General features: G+C 40.4%; 1 protein-coding gene across 8 annotated transcripts in view; it reads right to left on the reverse strand.

Moving 5' to 3' along the window:
* The window catches only part of LOC146811885 (sulfotransferase 1B1-like), a 445,124-nt gene that overhangs the window by 220,191 nt on the left and 198,719 nt on the right, over window positions 1–26,214 (reverse strand). For 2 of the 8 annotated variants that reach the window (XM_085618843.1, XM_085618844.1), the window contains exon 2: window positions 2,712–2,794. The exons of 3 other annotated variants lie outside the window; for them this stretch is intronic. Coding sequence is in view for 3 of the 5 variants with exons in the window: in XM_085618840.1 (XP_085474966.1) it covers window positions 2,712–2,794; window positions 4,184–4,204 (104 nt within the window). In the remaining 2 variants the exon portion in view is untranslated. Of the gene's footprint in view, window positions 1–2,711; window positions 2,795–4,183; window positions 4,329–26,214 lie in introns of those variants that run through there. 3 more of the 8 variants (XM_085618840.1, XM_085618846.1, XM_085618841.1) reach the window with 3 other exon arrangements.

Here is a 26,214-nt window from a genome sequence, read left to right on the forward strand (position 1 = left end):
TTGAGATAACAAGTATCCCAGAAACATTCTAGACTAGAGAAGTTGAGTGTGGCCAACATGTTAGACAATGGGAACGCTAGGCTAGAGCCCATTTACAAGGACTGAGCAAATAGGCCCACAACAAGAGACCAATCAGGGGGACCAAGCCAGAAAGGGAACACCGCCTCTGAGATGGATCCCATAACTATGTATGATAGGGTACAATAGTGTTAAGTAAAATGGAATAAACATATGGGAGATAATATAACATGGCGTTGCTCTAATGCCTCACATAAACCCCTAAACCGTGCCCAAGAAATCAAACAATATTTGATTACTTATGATAGATTTAACAGAAGCTTTCCACAGTCCTAAAAGCCCTATGACCAAAGGTGGAATCAGAGTGCTGGGTTATTTAGTGGAGGGGGGGCTTGTTGGCCCAGGTTAATCCAATTGTGAATACATTGAGAAGAGTGTGTAGGATCAATGTCCCTAAACTTCCCACAGGAATGAAAGAAAATAGTGAGTCCCTCAAGAATACAATGATCCACTGGGTGAGGAGCTTTAGACATTGTTATTCCTTGATTGGAGCTAATTTATTAGAAGTGAAATGTGGCTCACTGCAGAACTCTCAGTTTGAGTACGTAGCTTTAGAATTAAGCAAAGAGCAACATGCACTAGAATTTGGATTTACGTATTTGCCTGTCACGGGGCTCTCAAATCTTGTTTAAGTATACCTACCCCTACTTATCACCAGAATATTAATATGGAAGTTCAGGTCCAGGAAGAAAAAAACATTAACACTCAAAGCTCCACCAAGACAAATGAGAAAGGGGTTAACCATCTATGTGAGTCTACCAGTGTCCATTCACTGTCTGGGTTTTAGTCTGATAGGGGCTGATTTGTGCATTCACATTAGACAGACGCGGGGGGTTGAGGTGTGTCCTGCCTTTCCTGGGTGACACATAGCTAGGCTGAATAGACCTGGCTGCATTTAGAGTAGTGGGAGGAGTTGTTGCTTGCACGTGTCTGTCTTCCACAGTGCTGTCTCCACTGCATGGAGTGAGCCTGGCTTGATCCAGGCAGAACTGGATTATGTATGCCAGTGGAACTTTGTGCCAACTTCAAAGGGAAATGTGTTATAAATATTGTGGCCCTGACCCTAGAACTTTAGCTTATTGCTGGATCAAGGTACCTGCCAGGAAGAAGAGCTGTAAGAACTGTGAGGAGAAACTACCACTTTACTGTCTGCTTTACTGGGTTGGTCTGCAGTTGCTGCTTTTGTCTTGGGCAGGGAAAGGACTGGACTGTTCTTTCTGCATTCTAAGTATCTCCAAGGGCTTTATGTAGAACATGCCTCCTGTTGAAAGTCTCAGGGCAATGAAAGACTTCAGCATCCTATGGGTATCGACTTCTAGAACTGGATGTTTCAGCTGCCACAGAGGAAAAAAGGTAACCCGACACCGTCAAAGATGCCGCTGCCAGCTCCGTCCCCTGAAGGTACCACAGAGGGCATGGTCATACTTCGCACCGCAATCCTAGTCTAACAGATGGCGCTGTGACCTGGCGCCGTGACTTGTGGACACCGCTGGTGGAGAACACGGAGCACCGTCCACACTTTGCACCATAGACCTGGTCTCTCTGTTCATGCTGCTCCAAGCTGACATCGACGCCGCTGCTTGCACTATCATTTGATAGGAGCACTGCTCGTAAGTTACACAATGCACCCCCCGTTCCACACCACAGTCTTGCCCCACAGACGACATCGCCATCGACTCCAGATCATCAACTGACACCTCTGCCTGCACCGTGACCTGTGGGCACTCATTGCCCCATCTGCACCACAGCCTTGGGTATACTGACGACATCACCCCTGCTTGCACGTGACCTGTCATCACCGCAACGAGCACTGCCTCACTTCACACCGCAGCTGACGCCGCAGGATTACTGTCACTGAGCCACTGCCTGCACCCCGACCGGAGGGTACCGCAGGTCACACCACTCTGCATCACACCGCAGTCCCGATGCCTGCTGACACCTGTGCTCCTGACTTCAAACTCAAGGAGTTCGACCTGCAACGTGTGTGACTTCAAGGGCCCTATGACACCAGCACCAACTTCCGGAAACAGTGCCTGCCAATGCCGCTGCTCCAGGGTTCACCTCAAGGTCTGCCGCCCTGCATCTCCAAAGTTACAGTTTAACGGGTCTCCCCAACACCGCCAGAACTGTTAGATTTGTGTGCTCACGATGCCGTGATAGCCCTGGATGGAGCTATCGATTTCAAGGAACTGTATATAAAGTATTTTTTGCTTTATTGGTATTTTGGATAACCGTGTTGGATTTTTATCGTTTTGGTCTTGTTTTACACAGATGAATATTCGGAGTTTTTTCTAAAATTGGTGTTCAGTCCTATTGTAGTATTTTCGCTGTATTACTGTTTGTTATGTGCAAATGCTTTACACACTGCCCCTGGGATAAACCTGACTGCTCGTACTAAGCTACCAAGGGGTGAGCAGGGCTTATGTTAGACATATATTCCCCTTATCCTGACTAGAGTGGTGGATTCTGCCTCACTTAGGTGCAAATCCTAGCCAATCAGAATACCCATTTCTAGCAATGATTCAGAAACATTGGGTTTACTTTCTGGCAAAGGATAAAACAAAGATTCATTTGGTGATAGCTGGCGACATGAATACAACATTGGAACCCATACAGTTGATACAGGAACTAACCTTAGAAGACGATTAGGAGATGGGTATTCCAATTCTGCAAAATCCAATCCTGAAGCGAAGCACTTAAGTTGCTTTGCAAATACCTACAAAAGAGCAAATGCCAAAAGTAGTATATATTACATTTTACTTGATTTAAACTTATGGCCTGATTTCCATGTTATGGGGGTCATTGACAGAAAGGACGGTGACCACAGCGCTCTGATCTTCAACCTGATAAATAATCCTTATGCATTAAGTGATCGGAAATTGTGTTTAAATGGATTTTCCAATCATAACAACTAAAGATGATAGAAGGTTAAAGTAGCCACAGGTTCAAATGGACAGGGGTCTTCTTTCATGACTATATAATGAAGTTGTATATGTGATCAATCTGATTGGGGATACAGTGCATAATCCAGCAGTTATGGAAATACTCAATGACTTAGTCACTTGAATCATGAGTATCTTTCACCCAACATCCAAGATAAAAACTGTTAGACGCAAAGAGGCAGAATGGTTTACTGACGATTGCGAAACAGCTAAAGCACTTCTAGTATTTGCTGTAAAAGGCGGGGATGGAATATCTATAGCTGAGGGGAGGAAGCAAACGCAGATACCAGTCAAGAGAATTTGTGAGGAAGAATACTGGCGAGAACTGGCCAGGGCAGCCTATCTAAAAGATAGTCGCTCCTTCCGGCATCTTCTCGCAAAAGAAAAATCCCACATTGGAAATGAAAATAATTTTTACATACAACCACATGTTTTGTGTTGATGAATGTAAAAATACTAATAAACAAAGTTTTTTAATTTTTTTTTTAAAAACACGTTTGGTAGAAACAATTTTCCAAATTATATTCAGCATGAATAGTGAGCTCTTGCAAAGAATTTAGAAGGGATACCACAGACATTGTTTGGTCACAGGAAAGTATGATGCCAGTTACAAGTACTATGGAGGAAACCCTTACAGCAATCACAAGTATTAAAACAAGCATGCATTAAATTTCGTCTAGGGGATTAATAATAATTTAGAGGTGTGGGAGCAGTGTATGAGTGCAGGGAGAATGGCTTGACTGCTCTCTGTGCAGGGTGAGTGGTGCAAGCATGAACATTGATAAGTGTCTGAGTGCAGGGTGAAAGTGCCCCAATGCATGGTGGTTGATGTGTGTTTACTGCAGAATGAGAATTGTGTGAGTGTAGAGGGTGAGAACTATTACCCTGTACAAAGTGAGAGGCGTGCAAGTATAGGGTGAGCAGTATGTCAATAGTACAAGTGCAGGATGAGCGTTTTGAGTTCAGGGTGAGAGGATAGTTTACTGCCGGAGGCATGAGTAACCTGGGAGATAGCTCTGCTGTATAACCACTGAGCCTATTAAATATGTGAAACCCAAAGTAAAGTTATCTGAGTCCTGTGCATGTGTGCTCTGGGCAATTTAGGGGATAGCTCTGCTGACATGGTGGAGTGAGGCTGCAAAGGGAGAACTGGATTTTCTTACCACGTGAAAATGAAAGAGCATCAGAAGAGTTCACTTTCAGCACAAGAAAGGTGTGTTAACGGACAAGGTGAAGTTCAAGTCTCCTTTGAGGCCCGCAGAGAGCAGTGCTCCCTTTAAGAGCAGAGTTCTGGCAACATGTTAAGAACTGCAGGAGGAAAATGAAAAGGGAATATTTTATCATAGCAATCAGTGCAAAGTAAAATGATATTATAATAGAAATGGAGATAAAACGATAGGGAGGATTAGACATTTCTCAGTGGATCAAGAAATGGAATAAAGGTACCTAAATGTAACTTCTCGGAGCCAAGCAAACACCGGCGCCCCATATTATGGACAATGCGCTCCTGGGCAAAAAATGGGCAGCATGCCACCGCACCCGTGCAGCAATGTTGGTAGGATTTATATGGCTAATCCATTGGCGCAGCTTCTCAAGACTTGTCTGGTTCGCATCACTTATAATCATAGTACATTTTTTTACCAGTGCACTTTCTATGGAGTTGTGCCTTACCAAGAACTTAGGGGCAGATTTACAAGGCCCTTGCGCCACTTTTGCGTCACTTTTCCCATGTTAAAAGTGACGCAAAAGTGGCGCAAGGGGCATGTAAATCTGCCCCTTAATTTATAGCAATGCTTTTAAGTTAGGTAAAATTAATGATGTTTCCATTCAGGATCTGTTTTTCTCAAATATGTAAAACATATATCCTAGAAGCTTCTGTACTGTAAAAATGTTCGAGAGCATTGTAATGTTCTTAATTTTACTTGATTGATGAGGACTGAGTTAAGTTCCTGGGAAATAGTTTTTTTCTATGTTCTCAGATAGGAACTGATTCCTATAATGAGCACTAAATTTTAAAAAAATGTAATATGCACATATGTGTAATCATAATAAAGGATATTTCTGCAAACTGCTGTTGCAGCATCTTCGTCACATACACGTTAGCACATCTATTTTTGCACAAGAGCACAACGTCATATGTGTTAGTTGCAGCTGAAAAATAACAGGTTTTTGTGCAATGTTCTTAAATCTCCAAAGAAAGGAGTGGGCAGTCATTGAATTCAAATTACAGTTTGATCACCAAATTGCATTTGGGAAGAAGACGTAAAAAGCAGGAGGAAGACTGATGATGAAGATACTATCTAGAAAGCATGTGGGGAATTTGCAGATGTTTGAGAATACATGGCAAACTGTCACCAGAGGGTGCTCATTAGCTTGGAGTAGATCGCATACACTATCTATAAAGAGGATGAACACCCATTGATTTTTCTGCTTTTAAATTGTGAAGATAAATAATTGAGGTTGTTACATTTTCTTTTCAGTGGATGTCATTTATCTTCTGTATTTTTTTGTTTGTAATTTCACAAACATCTGATTATCATATAGTCCTGTGGTGATTAGTTTTGGCAATTTATTTTAATTAATTGGTTTGTTTGTCTCAGTTAATTGTATCCAACTTTTTGTTTTACTTTTTCATACATCTTTAACTAGTAACTACCAGGCTGTCTATTCTACCAATCTGGCATTTTCCAGTGGTTTATGCGGTCCAGTCGTGAGGAGAGGGTGATTAGGGGGGGGCGCGGTCTGATTGCAGAGAAGGGGCCGTATCATGAAGAGCTATGCTGCTCCGAACAGATTAGCTTCGCGTTTATGCTTGCCTTGGCAGCACATATAATAAAATTGGGGCTTAAGTAAACAGTGAGGGACCACGAGCACCGCAGAGCGCTGCAGCTGTGTGGCAGATGAGAAGCACAGGGCATTAGAGCACATAGAGCCCCCCCACATGCTCACATTACAACATATGAAAAAGTGAATGGAAACAGTAATTCGGCAACGCGAAATTGATAAGAAAAGCACATGACGAACAATACAGGAACAAGCATTGGTAAATGAAGGAAACAGTATGTTAGAGCCAATAAAAATGGAGGAAAAGTAGGTGGTAAGCACAGGAACCAATGAAAAGCAAGGAAAGCAAGGGGAAGAATGTAAGCCCCTTTTAAGATGTATTTAATACAATAGATTTCAAAAGCACAGCGCAATCACTGTGCAGGCGAAACCTGAAAAAGGAGAAAGCACCGGGATTAGAAATGATCCTAGGAGATCTATATAGCTCAGACCTGACTGTTAGGAGCCATATACTAAATAGGATTGCTAATGCCATAGCTAGGGGGCTAGATATTTCAGACAGCTGGTAAGGGGCAGAAATCAACTCCATATATAAAACAAGGGATAAAGGGGACCCAGCCAATCACAGACCCATCAGCTTAATAGACACAGCACACATTTTTTTTTGTGTATACCCCTCCAAAATACAGGTGTGCATGGAGGAGGAACAGATTCTTTACCACCTGCAAGCAGGGTTCAGGCCACACACAAGTACCATTGACCAGGTATTCCAATTTGTATTGATAATATGGAAATGTTTTTTATTTAGCAAGGGTCCCCTATTTGTGGTATTTATGGACCCCAAATCTGCTTTCAACCTGAGACCCCGGGAGAAGCTGAGGACTGTATTAAAAGAAATAGGAAAGCCCATGGGGCTGTTAAACGTATCTACTTGCCTGCCCAATGAGAACTACGCCCAAGTAAGATGGGGCAAAGTTAGCAAACTAACCGAACGCATTGAAGTCTCACATGGGGTTCGTCAAGGCTGCATACTTGCTCCTACCTTATTCACATTGTACATTAATGGGTTCATAAACATGCTCTTTGATTGTAATGTGATCTCCCAAAACTGGCAAGCCAATTCCTTCCAACCCTTTTATTCTCAGATGATATGCTTCTTATTTTGAAAACCCCTATGGGCCTAAAAAACATTTTAATACGGTTCTCAGAAGCCTGCGAGCTATTTGGCTTAGAAATAAATGGGCTTGAAATAAAATTCATGACTTTTGTCCCCATAAGCCCTTTAAATGGAAAATTAAGATTGGTTCATGGAGCCTAGAACAGGTCAAGACATTATCTAGGAGTAAGGCTGGCAAACAATTTATCGTGGTTGCCCCAGGTTCTAAAGTGCCAAATGACCCTCCAGCACATAGAGTCAGCAATATTAAAGAAAATGAATCACACGATCTACTGGCCAATTACACCTGCTTTAAAAATATATTACGCTAGGGGTCTTGAAGACTCCTTTTATGGCATAGAATATTGGGGGATGGACCAAACAAAAGGGATAGAAAAAAGCAGAAAATAAAATCATGAGAGCTATATTATGGATGCCACAGAGTACTCGGTTAGACCCCATGCGCCTTGATTTAGGACATAAGAATATCTCACATATTGCTGCTCTAAAACCTCTAATATACTGGGTACAAAACTGGACGGGGAAATCTCAGATCCCAAACAGGCATTATTAGAGGTTAAATCATTAGATAAAGAGGTACTAAGTTTCTGTCTCAGGTATGTCAAGAGTTGGTTGCTTAAATTGGGCTTAGAAGATGTGTGGGATAACCCAAGCAACCAGAATAAAGGGATATTAACCAAATTGAAGTCACAATATTGAACTCATATCATGGAAAACTGGTTATTTCTACGTGCAGATGCCAATTTAACAAATCATTTTATTAATTTTAATTCCATCTTAATGTTAAGTGTTTATGGAGCATATAGAACCACTTCAGGCAAGTTCTCTGTTTTTAAAATGTAGATATTGGGTTCTACCAGTAAATCTGTTAAAAGCCAAATGGAAGCAAAACCCCACCACACTGGCATGTCCAATGTGTAATATTCCATCAGAGTCTGTGGAGCATTTAATGTTTTTTTGACCTGCTTATTTTGAAAACCAGGAGGATGTGGATAATCCCAGCATGTCAATTACTTTCGGTTTCTCAACCTACAGATGCCATTCGTGTTTTAAGATAAGATAATACCAAATAGTTTGTGTTCTTGGTTTTCCTGTATTTATTATATGCATGGAGTATTTGCTGCAAAATTCTGATGCTTTTTGGATAGCTGACAATACTGTTTCCTATGGACATATGTTATGTTTAAAAAAAGAATGTTAAATAGGTCATCATTTTATGTATTGATAAAGACATTTTTAGAAACTGGTCACATTTCTATTTACTCAATTAAATCAGTGACATAAATGAATTACTGATTCACTGTGTATAGCCAGTGACTAGCCTAATATTGCCAGCAAACATTGTTATACTGACTAGTCTACCAATGCCAGCAAATATTGTCATTTTCTCTAACTATGATTATTTTACTTCAAGAAGATTGGTTAATATTGCCCTAGGTATAGGCAAAAATTACACTAATCCATGTTATATTAGATCTATCTCCCTTCTTAAATTGTTGAGTTATTATAAGTTGTCTTGACTGCCATATTTTTATTTTATTAAAGGCTTTCATCTTCTTTGTATTATTATCTGCTCTGCACCTTCATCCTCATCAGATCAAATGTATTGTATATATGTGGATGATGTAACATATTTTCTTTTACCGTACTGCTTACTGTTCGTATCTCTGAATGTGTGTATTTATGATCATAGACTGATCGAATAAAAATACTTCTTCAACTAAATAGCTATGCTCACTGAAAAACTAGTAATTGTTGGCAGTATCAGAAGCAGTGCTTAATTTGTGCCGGTGCTTTCCGGTGCTTAGCACCAGCACTTATCTGAAGGACCGGGGGTACCGATTTTCTCCACTGTGAGATGGGCCCCGTTATTATTGAAAATAGATTTATTAATGTAATTACCTGTCTTGAACTCCTTCCATCCCGAACTTCCGATGCATGTCTGCCTGGCATGTCCAGAGGATCGTCTACCCAGGGCCAGGCACGATGACTGCATCACGTTAGTGATGTCAGTAGTGCACACCTGCATTTCAAGGAGCATGTCGCTCCCATTGGTTAATTATGGTTGAGAACGGTGTGGGCTAATGGGTGGCACGCGTGAGCTGGGTTTAGGCAGCCTGGGTCCTGACAATTCAGGTCCATCTCAGACTGTAATGTTTATGTCAAGTCATGCGCAGTGTAAACTGCACGTGCGTCGTGAGGTAGAAATATAGAGGAGCCAATTTGCCAGCACCTGTGGTCTGCTCCAGCCAGTACTACCGAAGCTGCAGGTCAAAGGTGAGACGACGAGTATTACTGTCATGGTGCTGTAGGGTGCCACTATGTAAAATTATAAAAAAATAGGGTGAACCCAATGAACCTTTGGAGGCTTGGGCAAAACAAATAGTGACAGGTAAAGAATGCCTACAAGGGATTTTATTTCAATAAAGATTAATGATTAGTTGTTCTAAAATTCCTTTGAGAGTGAGTCTAATTAGAACATACACCCAATTTGTCATCTGACAACACCAAGCAATGAGCATGAAAAGCATAGAAAACACAGGAATATCTTTTTGTTGAAAATACAAAATTATTTATATAGATAAATCGAGTTAAAAGGAGTACAAATGACCAATCAATTCAGCAATAGATCATGAAAAAGGTAAAAACAAAATAATACTAGAATTCATGATAAAAACATCTATTGCAATGAGATCAGCAATGACATATCTCTTGATGAGAATAATGGTCACTTGAATGCAATGGATATTTCGGAAATAGATGGAAAAGTCGACGTTTCGGTCTTTAAAGGCGTCAGTCCATCAGTCCATCTTCAGGACAATGGATATTGCAAATTACGAAAGACCCTTTTATATTCAAGTTCGACACGATTAATTTTGATCGTGGAGATATAGTTAGCGTCATTTATATAAATTGCAGGGCTATAGATGATCAATAGATCAAGGTCAAGTCAGATTGATGGCAATAAATTGCAAATCGGTCCAAATCACTCACGTCAGTATTGGGAAGAGATAGACATTCATCCAGTGGCAAATTGTCAATAGTATTTCGAGTGCAACGTTGTAGGAAAAGCTAGCGTCAGTCCTTGAAACAACTATGTAAAAGTGTGTTATAATTGTTGTTGTGTAAGTGTTACTGTACATCAGAAACACTGGAATCAAAGCACTACATGCGCCTCAAGGAGCTGCTTTGCACCCTCGGTGACAGTGTACCCATTGTTCATCAAAGACCAGCCTCAAAGCACTATGTGCTCTGCGAGGCTTTATCTATAAAGTGACACCCATTGTACCTCGCAGAGGCGAATCTATAGCAGACAGTGTAGCGCCGGTTTAGCACCAGGGCGGGGGTTGTTGTAACAGGTAGTCTCTCGTCAGTCGGGAACTTCAGACCTCTCACAGACCCACCCAAACTGCGCACCTTCCCGCACAGGGCCGCCAGAGAGTTAAAGGCTGAGGGAGCTCAGTCAAAGAAGGAGCCAGAGGGGTAAAAGGGAGAACATGCCAGAGAGGCATAAAATATAAGGGAAGAAGGGAAACCAGGAGATGAAGAGGGAAGACCATAGTGGGTGCAGTGCTGGGGCGAGCGGTGAAGGGAAGGTCTCTCTCTCTCTGTTAGGGGCTCCTGAATCCTGACAGACTCCGTCAGTCTCGCTTCTTTCCAATCGGTTGAGGAGCCCATAAAAGATGACCTGACCTCAGGAAGAGGCTTGAAGGAAGGTGGCGTGTCTTGTGGAAAAAGGCCTGAGTGGAAAAAAATCAGTCTGTTGAAAATCCCGCAGGGCTGAGGACAGTGTGGTTAATGTCCTTCAGCTAAAAGATATCCTGTGTTAAAAGTAAGGCATGTATGGTATAAGGTGGCAATCATCAGTATGTTAAGCTGTACCATAGCAGCCAAGTTTTCAGATTACAATGTGTGACATTCCAATGGTGGCTTCAATGTACTTATGAGTGACATTAAACTGGCATCTGTGTGGCACTGAGAGTCACACTTTGTTGCGAATAAAACCAAGCAATGAAGTAAATGAAAAATGTTAAATATCAAACATTGCAACCTTTTCAGCAATGAGAAGCTCTCAATAGATCTTAAAACTGATGGAAGCTCTTAAAATGGAAGGTTACTAACCTCTTGCCCTCGCAATGGTTTTAGTTGCAGGGTTCTCGTAGCGCTATACATAGGTCACATTCCCCACTGCATCATGATTCAATTCTGTTTCTCTGTCATTACACACACACACAAATTCACATACGCACACACCCCTGATGCTTGGTAATTGGCAAGGCTGACTGTTGTATTTGGCAGACTTGCTTTACTTTCTAGAAAGCGCATCATAGACAAAAAACTAAAAAGAAAGTAATGAAGCATATGCAATCCATGTTGACTAATCTAGGTGTTTTACATAAAGGCCAATGTTCGGGGTTCGGATTCAGGCATGCTGGAGGGTGAAGCCAGTGGGTGGAGCTGGTAAAGTGGGTGTGGCCTCCTACATAAATTTGAGCACTTGGACTTCATATTTTACAAATTAAGCACTGCTCAGAAGTGACATGGTGTCACTTGGCACATTTCTTTTGATAATGTCATTCAATGTGCCAGGCACTGATCCTAAAATGTGACAATTAGACTGCAACACAAAGAATAGTTATTTTCTAATATACATCAACTACAACTGGATTTTTAGATTGAAAGGGTATGTGTTGAACCCAGCAACTGAAATCTAAGTGTGCATCCATTCTCTGAGTATTTCAGATCTGAGAATCGCCTCCATTTCCATGAACCACACTGGAGACTGGGCCACCTTTGGGGTATTCAGGTCTGTAGACTTGGCTACCCAACCCCTGTTGGTCAACCCTACTCCCCCGCGATATGCCAAGAAATTGCTTGTCTTTAGGTAGTCAGGAATGTACAGGATGTAAACAATGGCCTAAGATGAGGTGGCAACATGCTTCAAGCAGAGGTGGCAGCACCTCCTGGCATACAGTGGTAGTGCATGCCTGCTGTAGGGTGCCACTGCCCCCGCCAGAATATGGCAGTACATGTCTGGAACATGAAGGGAGCAATCCTTTACTACTGCCAGCACTCGGACTCACAGATGACTTCCCTTGCGTATATTGACAGCTGGCTAGTTAAAATATGCTTGGCAAGCAAAATAAACTCTTGTCTGATTGAGTGAGATTTAATTATTTATTTTGATACAGCTCCTTACAATATGTGTGGGCTCTACGGTATCCAAATCACAAGTTGCATACGCGGAATGACGCTGGAAACCATTCTGATATACAAAAATATACAAGCATTTATAGTGATACTTTGTATGCTGTTGAGCAGAGATGTTTGAAGCCTGTAGGTAAGCAATGAAAAACCACAAATGTAAAGATCCACTTCACTCACATAGATAGATAGATAGATAGATAGATAGATAGATAGATAGATAGATAGATGGATAGATAGATAGATAGATAGATAGATAGATAGATAGATAGATAGATAGATAGATAGATAGATAGATAGATAGATGGATGGATAGATAGATTTTAATTGTTTGTAGTTATTTAATACCATCTTAGAAGTCACACTTAGCCACAGGATAAGCAATTTTAACTGGTTAACAGTTACGTCCAGGTGCACCCCTACCCTCAAGACTAACTCATTGAGCATGAGCCCCAAGCATTAAAAGACATTCACTTCTCAAGAGGTTGAGCAAGACGATTGAGTGTGAGAGTAAGTATACTTTAAAATGCATAATCAGGCAGTTTGGGAAATATCTTTCAAATGAAATACAACTAAGCACAATTTTACATCTCTAAATAAATAATGGTGGCGGCACTGTGAAGTGCCCCCTCTTCACATCTACATATGGTGATTTCTGTAGGTCCTATATGTTAAATTAAGGCCTCTTCGGGGCGCTTGCTAAGCACTATTTGCTGAGGGTTAGTTGAAATGGAGATAGTTGAGATAAAGACAGGCAGACAACTTGTAATTAAGGGATAAAAGTCAGAGTGCGAGCCTTGCTGCTTCACTTTGTTTATGCATGTCTTGTGCTGTCCTCACACCTGATGTTTAATCTGATGCCGAATGTAACAAATCGGTCTCCTCACCATGTTCCACAGGATGACGCACAGCTTTATTCAGTTTTTCTTGTGAAATATTTGGTCGAGGTGATGAGGTAGTTGGTCATGGGGGAAGGGGTGGGAAGTAGCTAGCAGGTCAGAGTGAGTTGCCTCAAACATTTCCTAACTTACGTGTCAAAACACTTTGACACATTGCTCCAGGCCCCATTTGCCCTTCACGATCAGCGCACTTCTGTTGCATTAAACACCTATTTGTAAACGTTCGTAAAATGCAAATTCGAGCTGCCCTTGGGCACTGGAAAACAGGTTCAGCCACCGAAGAGGAAGGAGCTGGCCACCTTTTGGTAACACCTGGAGTTCCTGCCTACTCTCCCTCTCCCTGCAGCTTCTGTTCTGTAATTTCACATTTCCACTGCCCCCCTTTCCCATGGAGGAACGGTGGAGGTGTACATGCGTGGCCCCTTTCCGTGCGCAGACAACCCAAGGTCCGCTTCAAGTATACTCCCTGAGAGTCGCTCCAAACAGGCATCCATTCTGGGCACTGTTTCTGTGCATGTGCAACAATCTCACTATTGTCAGGACAATTAACAGCTGCTTCACTATTAAATTATAGAATATGTGTATGTATGTGTATGTATGTGTGTATATGTGTGTGTGCATATATATATGTGTGTGTGTATCGATCAGTGTGTATATACACACAGATATATATATTCAGTGAAAAAACCATAGGTTTCACACATGTTATAGTTAGCTGGACATTTTACTCGTAAAAAACCAATGAAATTGCCCCGTTATAGTTAGTTCAGCTAACTATAACTCACGCGCCCGCAATGCACTGCTGATGACGTCACATATTACATCACTCATGACATGGTCAGTGACATCACTCATGACATCACTGATGACATCTCAAATGACATCACTGATGACATCATCCTTGTGATAGAGTGGCAGACCTCCTCTCACCTTAATATAAGCTTTGATACACACATTCAAAAATAGAGACTAAAATTTTCAAAAAAATGGACATACCAATACCAGTTACAACAACCTCTTCAGTAATTCTAAGATCCACATACACATCCACTCATTCACCAACAGTCCTATACAGTCACTCATACATGTACTCACTCATCATATGTACTCATACACCTATACATCCTGTTACATAATGCCACTCATCCATAGAGTTACTCACACACATAGTCACTCATGCTAATAAAGAATCAAACATACATTCACCTGCATATACAGTTATACACACACCACCACACTTACTTCTACGGAAACTTACACATACTTAGTCTTTTAAACAATCACTTATAGAAACACATACTTATTCATACAGGAACTCTTTCAATCTGTCCCTCTCACATATACTCACATATATACACCAATAGTCACATATACTAGTTTAAAACATATGTAGTTACTCCTGAAAACACTATTGGGACAGTCATTCACTCACTAACACACCCATACACACACTCATCCACCCATACAGTCCTGCACACATGCTGTCTTCAACACATACAAACAGTGAGTCACTCATTCATGCACCTATGCACTACGTAATACCCCCCACCGAACCATACAGACACTCAGACTGATACTCAAAAAAACAACTACTAACCTATATAGACACCCATGTAGCTACTCACCAACCCATGCAGCCACTTATACACAAAGTGAGAGATACACTTAATCAGTCAGTTACACAATCAATTTTTTAAAAACAAATCATCCATTTAGACACTTATATACCCATTTATTCTTCCATCGACCTTGAGATATACATATATAAAACATATTTAATTTTCAGAAAAACACACATTCACTGGATGATGTCATCAGTGATGTCATTTGAGATGTCATCAGTGATGTCATGAGTGATGTCACTGACCATGTCATGAGTGATGTAATATGTGACGTCATCAGCAGTGCATTGCGGGCGCGTGAGTTATAGTTAGCTGAACTAACTATAACGGGGCAATTTCATTGGTTTTTTACGAGTAAAATGTCCAGCTAACTATAACATGTGTGAAACCTATGGTTTTTTCACTGAATTTCTAAGGTTTTTTAAATGCTAATTCCTAACTATAACGTGTGTGAAACCTATGGTTTTTTCAGTGAATTTCTAAGGTTTTTTAAATGCTAATTCCTAACTATAACGTGTGTGAAACCCATGGTTTTTTCAGTGAATTTGCAAGGTTTTTTAAATGCTAATTCCTAACTATAACGTGTGTGTAACCCATGGTTTTTTCAGTGAATTTGCAAGGTTTTTTAAATGCTAATTTTTTTTTTTATTCTTCATTTTTTTCAAACATATTTTTAATTTAATTTTCTTTCATTTTATAAAGACTATGCTTAAATTTTTAAAATCCTTAAATATTTTTTTTTAATATATTTTTTAAAATAAACATGTAAAATTTATTACCAGATTTTTTTTTTTTTTTTTTTTTTTTTTTTTTTTTAGTACGCGTACCGTAAGCTCACGGTAAGCGTACGGTTTACGCAACGTCCGTAATCTATCTACGCTGCTTGCGTATAGTTACGCAATTTGCGTAGCCGCGCGTACTGCGCGTGGGACGCGTGCGCGCTTACGCCACACGCGCACGTTACGCGGAAGTGCCGGGGAGTGACTGTTATGCGCATGCGCGGAAGCGCTTGTCTTTTTTACGCGCACGCGTACTTTTTGCTGTAAGCGTACCGTAAGCGTACCGTAAGCGTACGGTAGGTCATGTGATCATGAAACACAACTTTTGATTGGTTGAAACTACTTTCAGTTCTAGAACTCTCCTACACCACACCCATTCCCCTCATTTCTGCTTGTGATCCCTTGGGAGAAGGAGCTGGTTTGTCTTTGGGATACGATGGCAGAACAGCAGAGCTCTTCTGAGAGTGAGCCTAGCACCAGCAGCACTGTCTTGAGGCAGAGATCGAGGAAACAAAAGCCTTCTTATGTTTGGGATTATTTTACTTTTCCAGAAGGCCAGCAAAAGGTGAATGCACCCTTAGTTACTTGCTGTCTGTGTAAGCGTGTACTTTCTAGAGGTAATCCTAACAGGAAGTATTCCTTTGGGAATCACACCATGAAGAGGCACCTCCAGGATGTACACGGAAGGACACATGGTCATCTTTTTGGAGGTAACTCTTCAGAAAGACGAGCCAGTACATCCACAGCAGCTCAGCCTGGACCATCATCTGCAGGGCTGACTCCTTCTTCTGCAGGTCAGGTGAGCCCTTCATCTGTGGGGGGAGAATCTCCTTTTGCTGGCCCTCTGGAAATGAACCTTCGATTTCGGAAGGTTGATATTCATTGCACATTTTGTAAAGGTCTAATTTGTCATAGGGAGACCAGTGTTTCCCTAGTGAACAACAAAATAGATCAGCACATTTGTAGCTTTGAATGATTTTCCCATGCTTCCTTTCCTCTGTCCCTGCATGAACACAACGGTTCTTTTAAGAGCCAACCTTATCTTTCATCTTTTTTTTACATATGTTTTTTAAAACCTTTTTTTTTTTTTTTTTACCGTACGCGTACGGTGCGCGTACCTTTTTTTTATTTTTTTAAAAAAACACTAAAAATCAATTATCACATTACAAGGTCCTTGAGAGACTACAATTATTATTATTGACTTACCATACTCACTCAAAAAAATATTTATTCATTTGTTTTTTTTAAAAATAGTTTTAAAAATGGTTGTAGTTTTCGAAAATTTTCTATATCGATCTGAAAAAAAAGAAAAAAGTATTAATATTTTTTTAACAATTTATAATACAGTATACATATTTACATTTTTTTCCAAAAAATATTTTTGCCTTATTTTCACCAGAGCAAGACGCAATAAATCTCTGCCTATAATTCCTCTATGCACACAGAGTCATGTTTTCACATTAGTCCCAAAACGAAATTTCTTTGCCATTTTGAAAGCACACTTACTGCTCTTTTTTTTTGGCAAGTGAAAATCACTTTTACAGACTGACACATTATGAAACCACTTTTTTTGATTTATTTAAATGCACATGTCCAAGCTGGTTTTTTTTCAGACCACCACCATGTGCATTCTCTGTGACTGCCTACACTCCACCAAGGGCAACCAGCCTTAGTGATGCTGAATGTATTTGCATTACAGACTTAAACCTGAAAACCCCACTGGCTTCTAAATACTGTGCATGACTATACATGGCAAGCACATGGGTGTGTGCTAAGCCTCTGCTTCTTCCCCAAAAAATTCGCTCCCCCTTTCCATCTAATGCAACTGTGAAATCACCAGAGCAAGACGCAATAAATCTCTGCCTATAATTCTTCTATGCACACAGAGTCATGTTTTCACATTAGTCCCAAAACGAAATTTCTTTGCCAATTTGAAAGCACACTTACTGCTCTTTTTTTTTTCGGGGCAAGTGTAAATCACTTTTACACACTGTCACATTATGAAACCACCATGTGTAACTACAACAAAAACAATTCCCATTTCTATTATTCATTTCTTAAGTTACCACATACATCCCCTCTCAAACTCTAAACTCACCTTTAAAATTAGTTAGTTGTGAAAGAAATGTGACACTCAAACAGCAGATTATCAGAGCCAGGATCTCTGTTGTGTTCACCTCTCTCCTCTCAGCAGAACCAGATAATGGCAAACTTTCCCTCTATTTTTCCACACATATACATGTAAGTTTCAAATCTCAGTGCTTCCCCCTTTTTTTCAAATGTAATCACACATTTCTATTGGTTGAAAACCAACCCTTTTCCAAAAGTACCCTGCCCCCAACTTGACTTCTGCCTAGTACCCTTCCCCCAACTTGACTTCTGCCTGCTACCATAGCAACAGCTCATGGAACACTGCTGTGTGCAGTTAGGTCAGAAGTTCGACACACAATGTTTCAATTCCACAGAGCAAGAGTGCTTGACTTTTCAAACCTTACAGCAAATCCATAGTACTGTTCTTTGGTTACACATTTTTTTGTACCAATACAAAACATGCTTCTATTAATTTTCACATACAGCCTAGTTTTTATTCTAGAATGGTATGAAACAGCCAATCAGTTCTTTTTGTTTTAAAAAAATATGTATGCCTCCATTTCCAAACTGTCTTTCTTTTCATATTGCCATTCTACTGAAAGACACCTCCTGAGTGCATCCAGTTCTCCTTTGAAGATGTTCACAGTGTGGATTGTAGGGCACAGCTATGTCTTCTGGAGTGAAAAGTTTGCAGAGAAAACAGATATGGTGAGAGACCTTGCTTTGCCAAATGTAGACATTAAATGGATTGGTCAGAGAGGGTTAAAGTGGCACCAATTGATGCCATTGGTGAAATCCTTCATTCAAATCCAACACCCTGACCTCATAATAGTGCACTGTGGTGGCAATGACCTAGGCACTTTGACTGGGGTAGGTCTGGAAATGCTTATGAAGGACACCTTTGCACAACTGTTTACACTTTTCCCTAAAACTGCCTTTGTGTTTTCCAACATATGCCAAAGGCAAAAATGGAACTGGTCCAATCATTTCTGTCCACAGATTGACAAAGCAAGAAAGCACGTCAACAAATCTGTTTCTGCTTTCCTCCGTGACTATGGTATGGGTGCCATTTACCACAACAACTTGCGTTATGACATGCAAGACATTTATAGAGGAGATGGTGTGCACTTCAATGATGAAGGGAACAGAGTCTTCCTCTTGAACCTTAGACTCTGCATCGGTACTTACTTGTAGGTACCACTAAAAAAATGACTTCATAAACACAACAGCTCTTTTTAGAGCTCCCTAATTTCTAAACTCTTAAATCTGCTTTTCATTTATCTATTTTTATTTTTTTTACCGTACGCTTACCGTAAGCTTACCGTACGCGTACCCCGTGATTTTTTTTAAAATCAATAAATGTTTTTTTTGTACTTTTCTGTCCTTCTTTGACCCCCTTACAAATGTTAGGGGGTCTGTAACTCTCCTCATTGCCCCCTTTCCTTGTTTTCACTCTTTTTTTTCAGAGTGAAATACACAAAATGGCGGCCGCCGCTTCCTGGTTTCGGCCGATTCGAATGTTTACTAAGATCTAACAGCCAATCAGAATCGCGCTCGCGCACGCCGCCGTACGCTTACCGTAAGCGTACGGTAAGCGTACCGTAAGCGGGTTCAGATATATATATTGATTTAAAGGCTATTTTCTCAGAATCTACTGAACAGATTTACACCAAACCTACAAAAGGCACTTCCTTGACCTAGGGACTACCTCTCTGCCAAATTTTGAGTAATTCTGTTCAGCCGTTCGGGCTGTAGCTCGTTCTAAAGGTCCTATGGAAAAATGCATGGGAAAAACGCGTTTTGGGACCCCCCTTTTATCTCAGCCCCCGCTTGACGGATCCCCCCGAGACTTTCAGGGTAGGAGCGGAGCATAGCGCCCCACCTATTTTGAGAAATTCACGAGGATTCGTCGACCGGCGCCAAAGTTATTCAAAATAGAATGTTGAGGTTTTCCTATGGAAACGTGGTCCTAACTATAACTACCTACTGGCGACCGCCAGTAGGTAATATATATATATATATATATATATATATATATATATATATATATATATATATGAATTAGCAAAGTGTCCTTGCGGGGGGAGCGCTTCAAGCTGGTGCCGGCCGTGAGGTAGGACGACCTCACAATTATTTCACGAAGCAAAAGAACACTCTTTCTGGATATGAATTTAGTAAATTTTAATGACCTTCTCTGTTACCAACGCGTTTCGAACTCCACTGGTTCCTGATCACGGTATTTACAAGAGTCCATCATTTGTTTTTACATTTTTATACCAACTGATCCGTCCTGCCCGCAATGAAGCATTCTGGGAGTTGTGGTTTCAAAAAACACTTAATCATGTGTACCATGCTTATTTCCCATTATCATACTTTTGTATCTACAACTTAAAATGTGTTATAAGCCGGACACAGAAAGTCCGTGTTCCGTGACTGCAAATTCCATATATTTATCCACGCAGCCAATTATGCATGTGTACGGCTAGGTGCCGAGGGTGGTAATTAGAATCAAACACCTATTTGTCAAACAATTTCTGTTGAGTAACTCATGGGGCTAAGTGCCCTGTGTGTGATGGGTTTTTCAAGGAATTCATGAATGCAAATTAGTTTTGTTCGTTGATAACCATACAAATTCCTTGTGGCATTGATGTGTCTGAGCATATATAATAATGTGAATTTGTCAGGTGTTCGTGCGGGCTGAGTGCCTGTTTTCTAATTTACCATACATCTAAAAAGTATGAGGAATGGGAACAGCTAAAATAAAAATTTAATTAATAAATTGAAAAATGTCTGCTGGCAGCTCAGTCTGCATGTTAGATTTTTAAAGCAATTGGTGCATTTTTAAGATACAATGTTTGGAATTAGATTTGAGTCTCACAGTAATGTTCATAAATGTACATAAAGTTCCTCATCCCCATTGAGCCCGTGAGGAATTCGAGTTTTGAAGCGGATTATTAGTTTAGACTCAAGACGTCTCAGTCTTTCAGTTCTGTTTCCTCCTCTTTCATGTTCAGAGATACTGGCGATGCCTGAGTAGCTGATATTTCTCCATGTTAAACCGACATGATTCTGTAGATGTTTCGTCAGAGCATAGGACATGTCTTTGTTTTGGATCGCGCGTATGTGCTCTAGGATACGCTTCTTGAGTGGACAGATAGTTGAGCCTATATAGCGCTTCCCACACGAGCATTCAATCAGGTACACCACAAATTGTGATTCGCAGGTTATTGAGTTTTCAATCCTGAAGGTCCGATCTTTGGGATCTTTTAGTGTTTTTAAGTTTCTGCCTATCTTGCATGCTTTGCACGAGGTGCATTTTGTAAATCCAATTTGTCTTTTTTCCAGCCAAGATTGAGTCTTGATGTTTTGGAAATGGCTGTTTACCAAAGTGTCACATAGCGATGGAGCTTTCCTGTAGGTTATCATTGGAAAATTTCCCATTGTTAGGCCAATATCAGTGTCTTTTTTTAATACATTCCAATATTTCATTAGGATTTTCCGAATTTGGAAACTTTCTTTTGAGTACGTTAATATTAGGCGAGGTGCCTCTTCTTTTGTTGACTCTTCCATACTCATCCGATGTTTCAATGTATTTCTGGCCGTTAATGTTTGAGCTCTAGTCTTGAGTCGAGCTTTTGATTGAATAGTTGTTTTAATGTAGATACTTCTTAAAATTAAAACAACTATTCAATCAATTGGAGAAACTACTCCGGAAAGAAATATCACGCAGTTGGGAAATAATAACTATGGAAAAATATGTAGAACTTGATCTTGTACCACGAGGACTACGTATATTCACTTTACCCAACCACCCCGACACCAGCCCTGAAATGCTGGACGAATGGGGGAACAATAATATGGATTGCTCGCGCAGAATGATGCTGATAATCATCAAATACGCTAAAAAAAATGTAGAAGAGTTGCATGTAAAAATAGATGAAGTAGAACAGTCTATTAAATCACATGACAAAGAGGAAGAAAATGTCAACAAACTACGTTCTATGATGGAGAAAAACTTAGACAAACATGAAAGTGAAGTTCAAGAGAGAAAGCAACGCAAGTTTAGAAGAGATGAGTCGGATTATGCAAATGGGACAATATTCACATTTGCGAAAAGGTTTGACGTCATGAAACAACATTGGGACAAGAACGAACCAATCACACAAGAATCCCCATACACAACACCCAGTGAATCAGAGGGGGAACAAAGTGATGGAGAAAACTCATCTGTGACAACAACTATTAAAAAGCTTTCTTTTTTAGAAGAAATGAGAATGCTCTACCAGGATCAACAAAATCCAAAGCTACGAGGAAGAGGACGAGGCAGTGGTCGAACAAGAGCACGCGGAAGGGATTTCTTTGGAAACAAGGGCCGCGGAGAAAAACAAGACGAGGCCGAAAAACAAAAATATTTTCTACGCAACAGAACAGTGACAAAAAAATAAACTATGAATGTAACATGCAAACAGAACCAGACCTTATAATCAACCTGTCTCATTACAATCTATCGCAGGCAGAACGCACTTTACTGAATAAAGGATTAACTTTTTGCCCGGAAAAACATTCAGATTCTGTAGAAACCAGAATAGACATGTACAAATATGTCCGCAAGCTGAAGCTAAAAAAATTCTTTGCAAAACTACCGCAAAAAAACAAAATGCAAAACTTTCCATCTGGAGAATGTGATATGTTAACAACCTCTGAAGGACTTACCATAGCAGAGACTAAATCACTCAGAACTGCATATGAGTTAGCACATGAGATAGAAGAGACAGAGCTATCAGACACACAAATACTACAAGAAATGGATATAACAACGAATACTCACCCCCGCACTGATTTCAAAAATAAATCAAAATTTTGTCCAGCATTACATCCGGGGAATCGGATAGATATGTTTCATGACTTAGTGGTGGCAGAATTAGAAACAATGGAAAACATCAAATCCAAAAAGAAAGAAAATCTTTCCATACAAGAGCGCCAAGCCTTACAAGCATTGAAAAACAACAATAAAATCGAAATTAAACCAGCTGACAAGGGGGGCAACATTGTCATTTTAGACAAACAAGCGTACATTGATGAAGCACTACGCCAGTTAAATGACACAACCAATTACACTCAATTAAAATCCAACCCCATTCCGGACATGATCAGTGACTTTCACAATCGACTACAGAAATGGTTCGAGCAAGGAATGCTCAGCCAAGATGAAAAAAACTTCTTGACAATGACTAATCCGGTGACACCTACAATCTATTTTCTGCCGAAAGTCCACAAAACCCTGCACAAACCACCAGGCCGACCCATAATTTCCAGCTGTGGGTCCCTCTATGAAAATCTAGCAAACTATGTGGATCACTTTTTATCTCCCATTGTTCTAACGTTAAACTCATTCATCAAAGATACAGGTGACTTTTTGAGAATCCTGATGGAGACTCAATGGCAACAAGATTATCTTCTAGCCACGATTGATGTAGTCTCATTGTATACATCTATTGACCACAACATTGGATTAAAAGCTGTAGAGTACTTCCTCAAACAAAGACCAATCGGAGAATTAAGACATACTAACATGCTCATGGAAATGATTGAGCTATGTCTCACCAACAATGTCTTCCTATTTAATAAACAGCTGTACTCCCAAAAACGCGGTACAGCTATGGGAGTTTCCTTCTCTCCAAGCTACGCGAATCTCACCATGGGTTGGTGGGAGAGACATATAGCTTGGAGAGAGGAAAATGATCCATACACCACAGATGTGGTACTCTGGCTCCGATTTATCGATGATCTTTTTCTGCTCTGGAAGGGATCTAAAGAAAAATTATCTGACTACATAAAAATCCTCAACTCAAATGATGTAGGTCTACAATTCACCTACAACATACAATCAGAAGAGATCGACTTTTTGGATACAAAAGTATACATAAAGTCAAATGAAATACACGCCACAGTTTTTCGTAAGAAAACAGCAACAAACAGTATCCTCCATGGATCGAGCTTTCATCCTCGTTCTTTAAAACAAAGCATTCCGTATGGCGAATTCATACGGATGAAGAGAAACTGCTCTGAGCCTCAGGAAATGGAACAAAAATTTCTGGATATCAAACAGCGCTTTGCAGCACGTGGCTATAAACATGGAGACATCCTGCGTGGAGAAACAAAAGCTCGACTCAAGACTAGAGCTCAAACATTAACGGCCAGAAATACATTGAAACATCGGATGAGTATGGAAGAGTCAACAAAAGAAGAGGCACCTCGCCTAATATTAACGTACTCAAAAGAAAGTTTCCAAATTCGGAAAATCCTAATGAAATATTGGAATGTATTAAAAAAAGACACTGATATTGGCCTAACAATGGGAAATTTTCCAATGATAACCTACAGGAAAGCTCCATCGCTATGTGACACTTTGGTAAACAGCCATTTCCAAAACATCAAGACTCAATCTTGGCTGGAAAAAAGACAAATTGGATTTACAAAATGCACCTCGTGCAAAGCATGCAAGATAGGCAGAAACTTAAAAACACTAAAAGATCCCAAAGATCGGACCTTCAGGATTGAAAACTCAATAACCTGCGAATCACAATTTGTGGTGTACCTGATTGAATGCTCGTGTGGGAAGCGCTATATAGGCTCAACTATCTGTCCACTCAAGAAGCGTATCCTAGAGCACATACGCGCGATCCAAAACAAAGACATGTCCTATGCTCTGACGAAACATCTACAGAATCATGTCGGTTTAACATGGAGAAATATCAGCTACTCAGGCATCGCCAGTATCTCTGAACATGAAAGAGGAGGAAACAGAACTGAAAGACTGAGACGTCTTGAGTCCAAACTAATAATCCGCTTCAAAACTCGAATTCCTCACGGGCTCAATGGGGATGAGGAACTTTATGTACATTTATGAACATTACTGTGAGACTCAAATCTAATTCCAAACATTGTATCTTAAAAATGCACCAATTGCTTTAAAAATCTAACATGCAGACTGAGCTGCCAGCAGACATTTTTCAATTTATTAATTAAATTTTTATTTTAGCTGTTCCCATTCCTCATACTTTTTAGATGTATGGTAAATTAGAAAACGGGCACTCAGCCCGCACGAACACCTGACAAATTCACATTATTATATATGCTCAGACACATCAATGCCACAAGGAATTTGTATGGTTATCAACGAACAAAACTAATTTGCATTCATGAATTCCTTGAAAAACCCATCACACACAGGGCACTTAGCCCCATGAGTTACTCAACAGAAATTGTTTGACAAATAGATGTTTGATTCTAATTACCACCCTCGGCACCTAGCCGTACTCATGCATAATTGGCTGCGTGGATAAATATATGGAATTTGCAGTCACGGAACACGGACTTTCTGTGTCCGGCTTATAACACATTTTAAGTTGTAGATACAAAAGTATGATAATGGGAAATAAGCATGGTACACATGATTAAGTGTTTTTTGAAACCACAACTCCCAGAATGCTTCATTGCGGGCAGGACGGATCAGTTGGTATAAAAATGTAAAAACAAATGATGGACTCTTGTAAATACCGTGATCAGGAACCAGTGGAGTTCGAAACACGTTGGTAACAGAGAAGGTCATTAAAATTTACTAAATTCATATCCAGAAAGAGTGCGGCTCTGTTCTTTTGCTTCGTGATATATATATATATATATATATATATATATATATATATATATATATATATATATATATATATATATATATATATATATATATATATATATATATCTACTGGCGGTCGCCAGTAGATAGTTATAGTTAGGACCGTGTTTCCATAGGAAATCCGCAACATTCTATTTTGAATAGCTTTGGCGCCGATTGACGAATCCTCGCGAAATTTTCAAAATAGGTGGGGCGCTCTGCTCCGCTCCTTCCCTGAAAGTCTCGGGGGGATTCGTCAAGCGGGGGCTGAGAAAAAGGGGGGGTCCCAAAACGCGTCTTCCCCATGCTTTTTCCATAGGACCTTAGTCCAAGCTGCAGCCCGAACGGCTGAACAGAATTACTTGAAATTTGGCAGAGAGGTAGTCCTCAGGTCAGGGATGTGCCTTTTGCAGGTCTGGTGTAAATCTGTTCAGTATTTCCTGAGAAAATAGCATTTAAATCAATATATATATCTATAGGCGCACACCGTGCGCGTACGGTAATCCTTACCGTATGCGCACGCTGACGTGCGCGAGCGCGATTCTGATTGGTTGTTAGATCTTAGTAAACATTCGAATCGGTCAAAACCAGGAAGTGTCGGCCGCCATTTTGTCTCTCGCAGTCTGAGGGGGTGAAAAACAAAGGTGGATAACGTGAAAAGGGGGCAGGCTGGACAGTTCCTGACCCCCTAGCCTTGGTCAGGGGGTCCCAGAAGGACCCCCAAGGGCAAAAATGTATTTTAATTTTTTAACGAAAAATCGCGGAGTGCGCGTAGCGTACGGGCACGGTAGAAACGGAAAAATTCCGCGAACTACGTAACGTGGGCACGCGGTGCGTTTCGCGCACCGCGCGCCCACAGCGCGCCCACGGTGCGCGAAGCGCACCCTGCGCACACGGTACGCGCACGGTGAAAAACCTTAAAATAAATAAATAAATACATAACTTAGCATTTAAAAAACCGT

The sequence above is a fragment of the Triturus cristatus genome, chromosome 7 (genome assembly GCF_964204655.1).
Source record: "Triturus cristatus chromosome 7, aTriCri1.1, whole genome shotgun sequence".
NCBI lineage: Eukaryota > Metazoa > Chordata > Amphibia > Caudata > Salamandridae > Triturus > Triturus cristatus.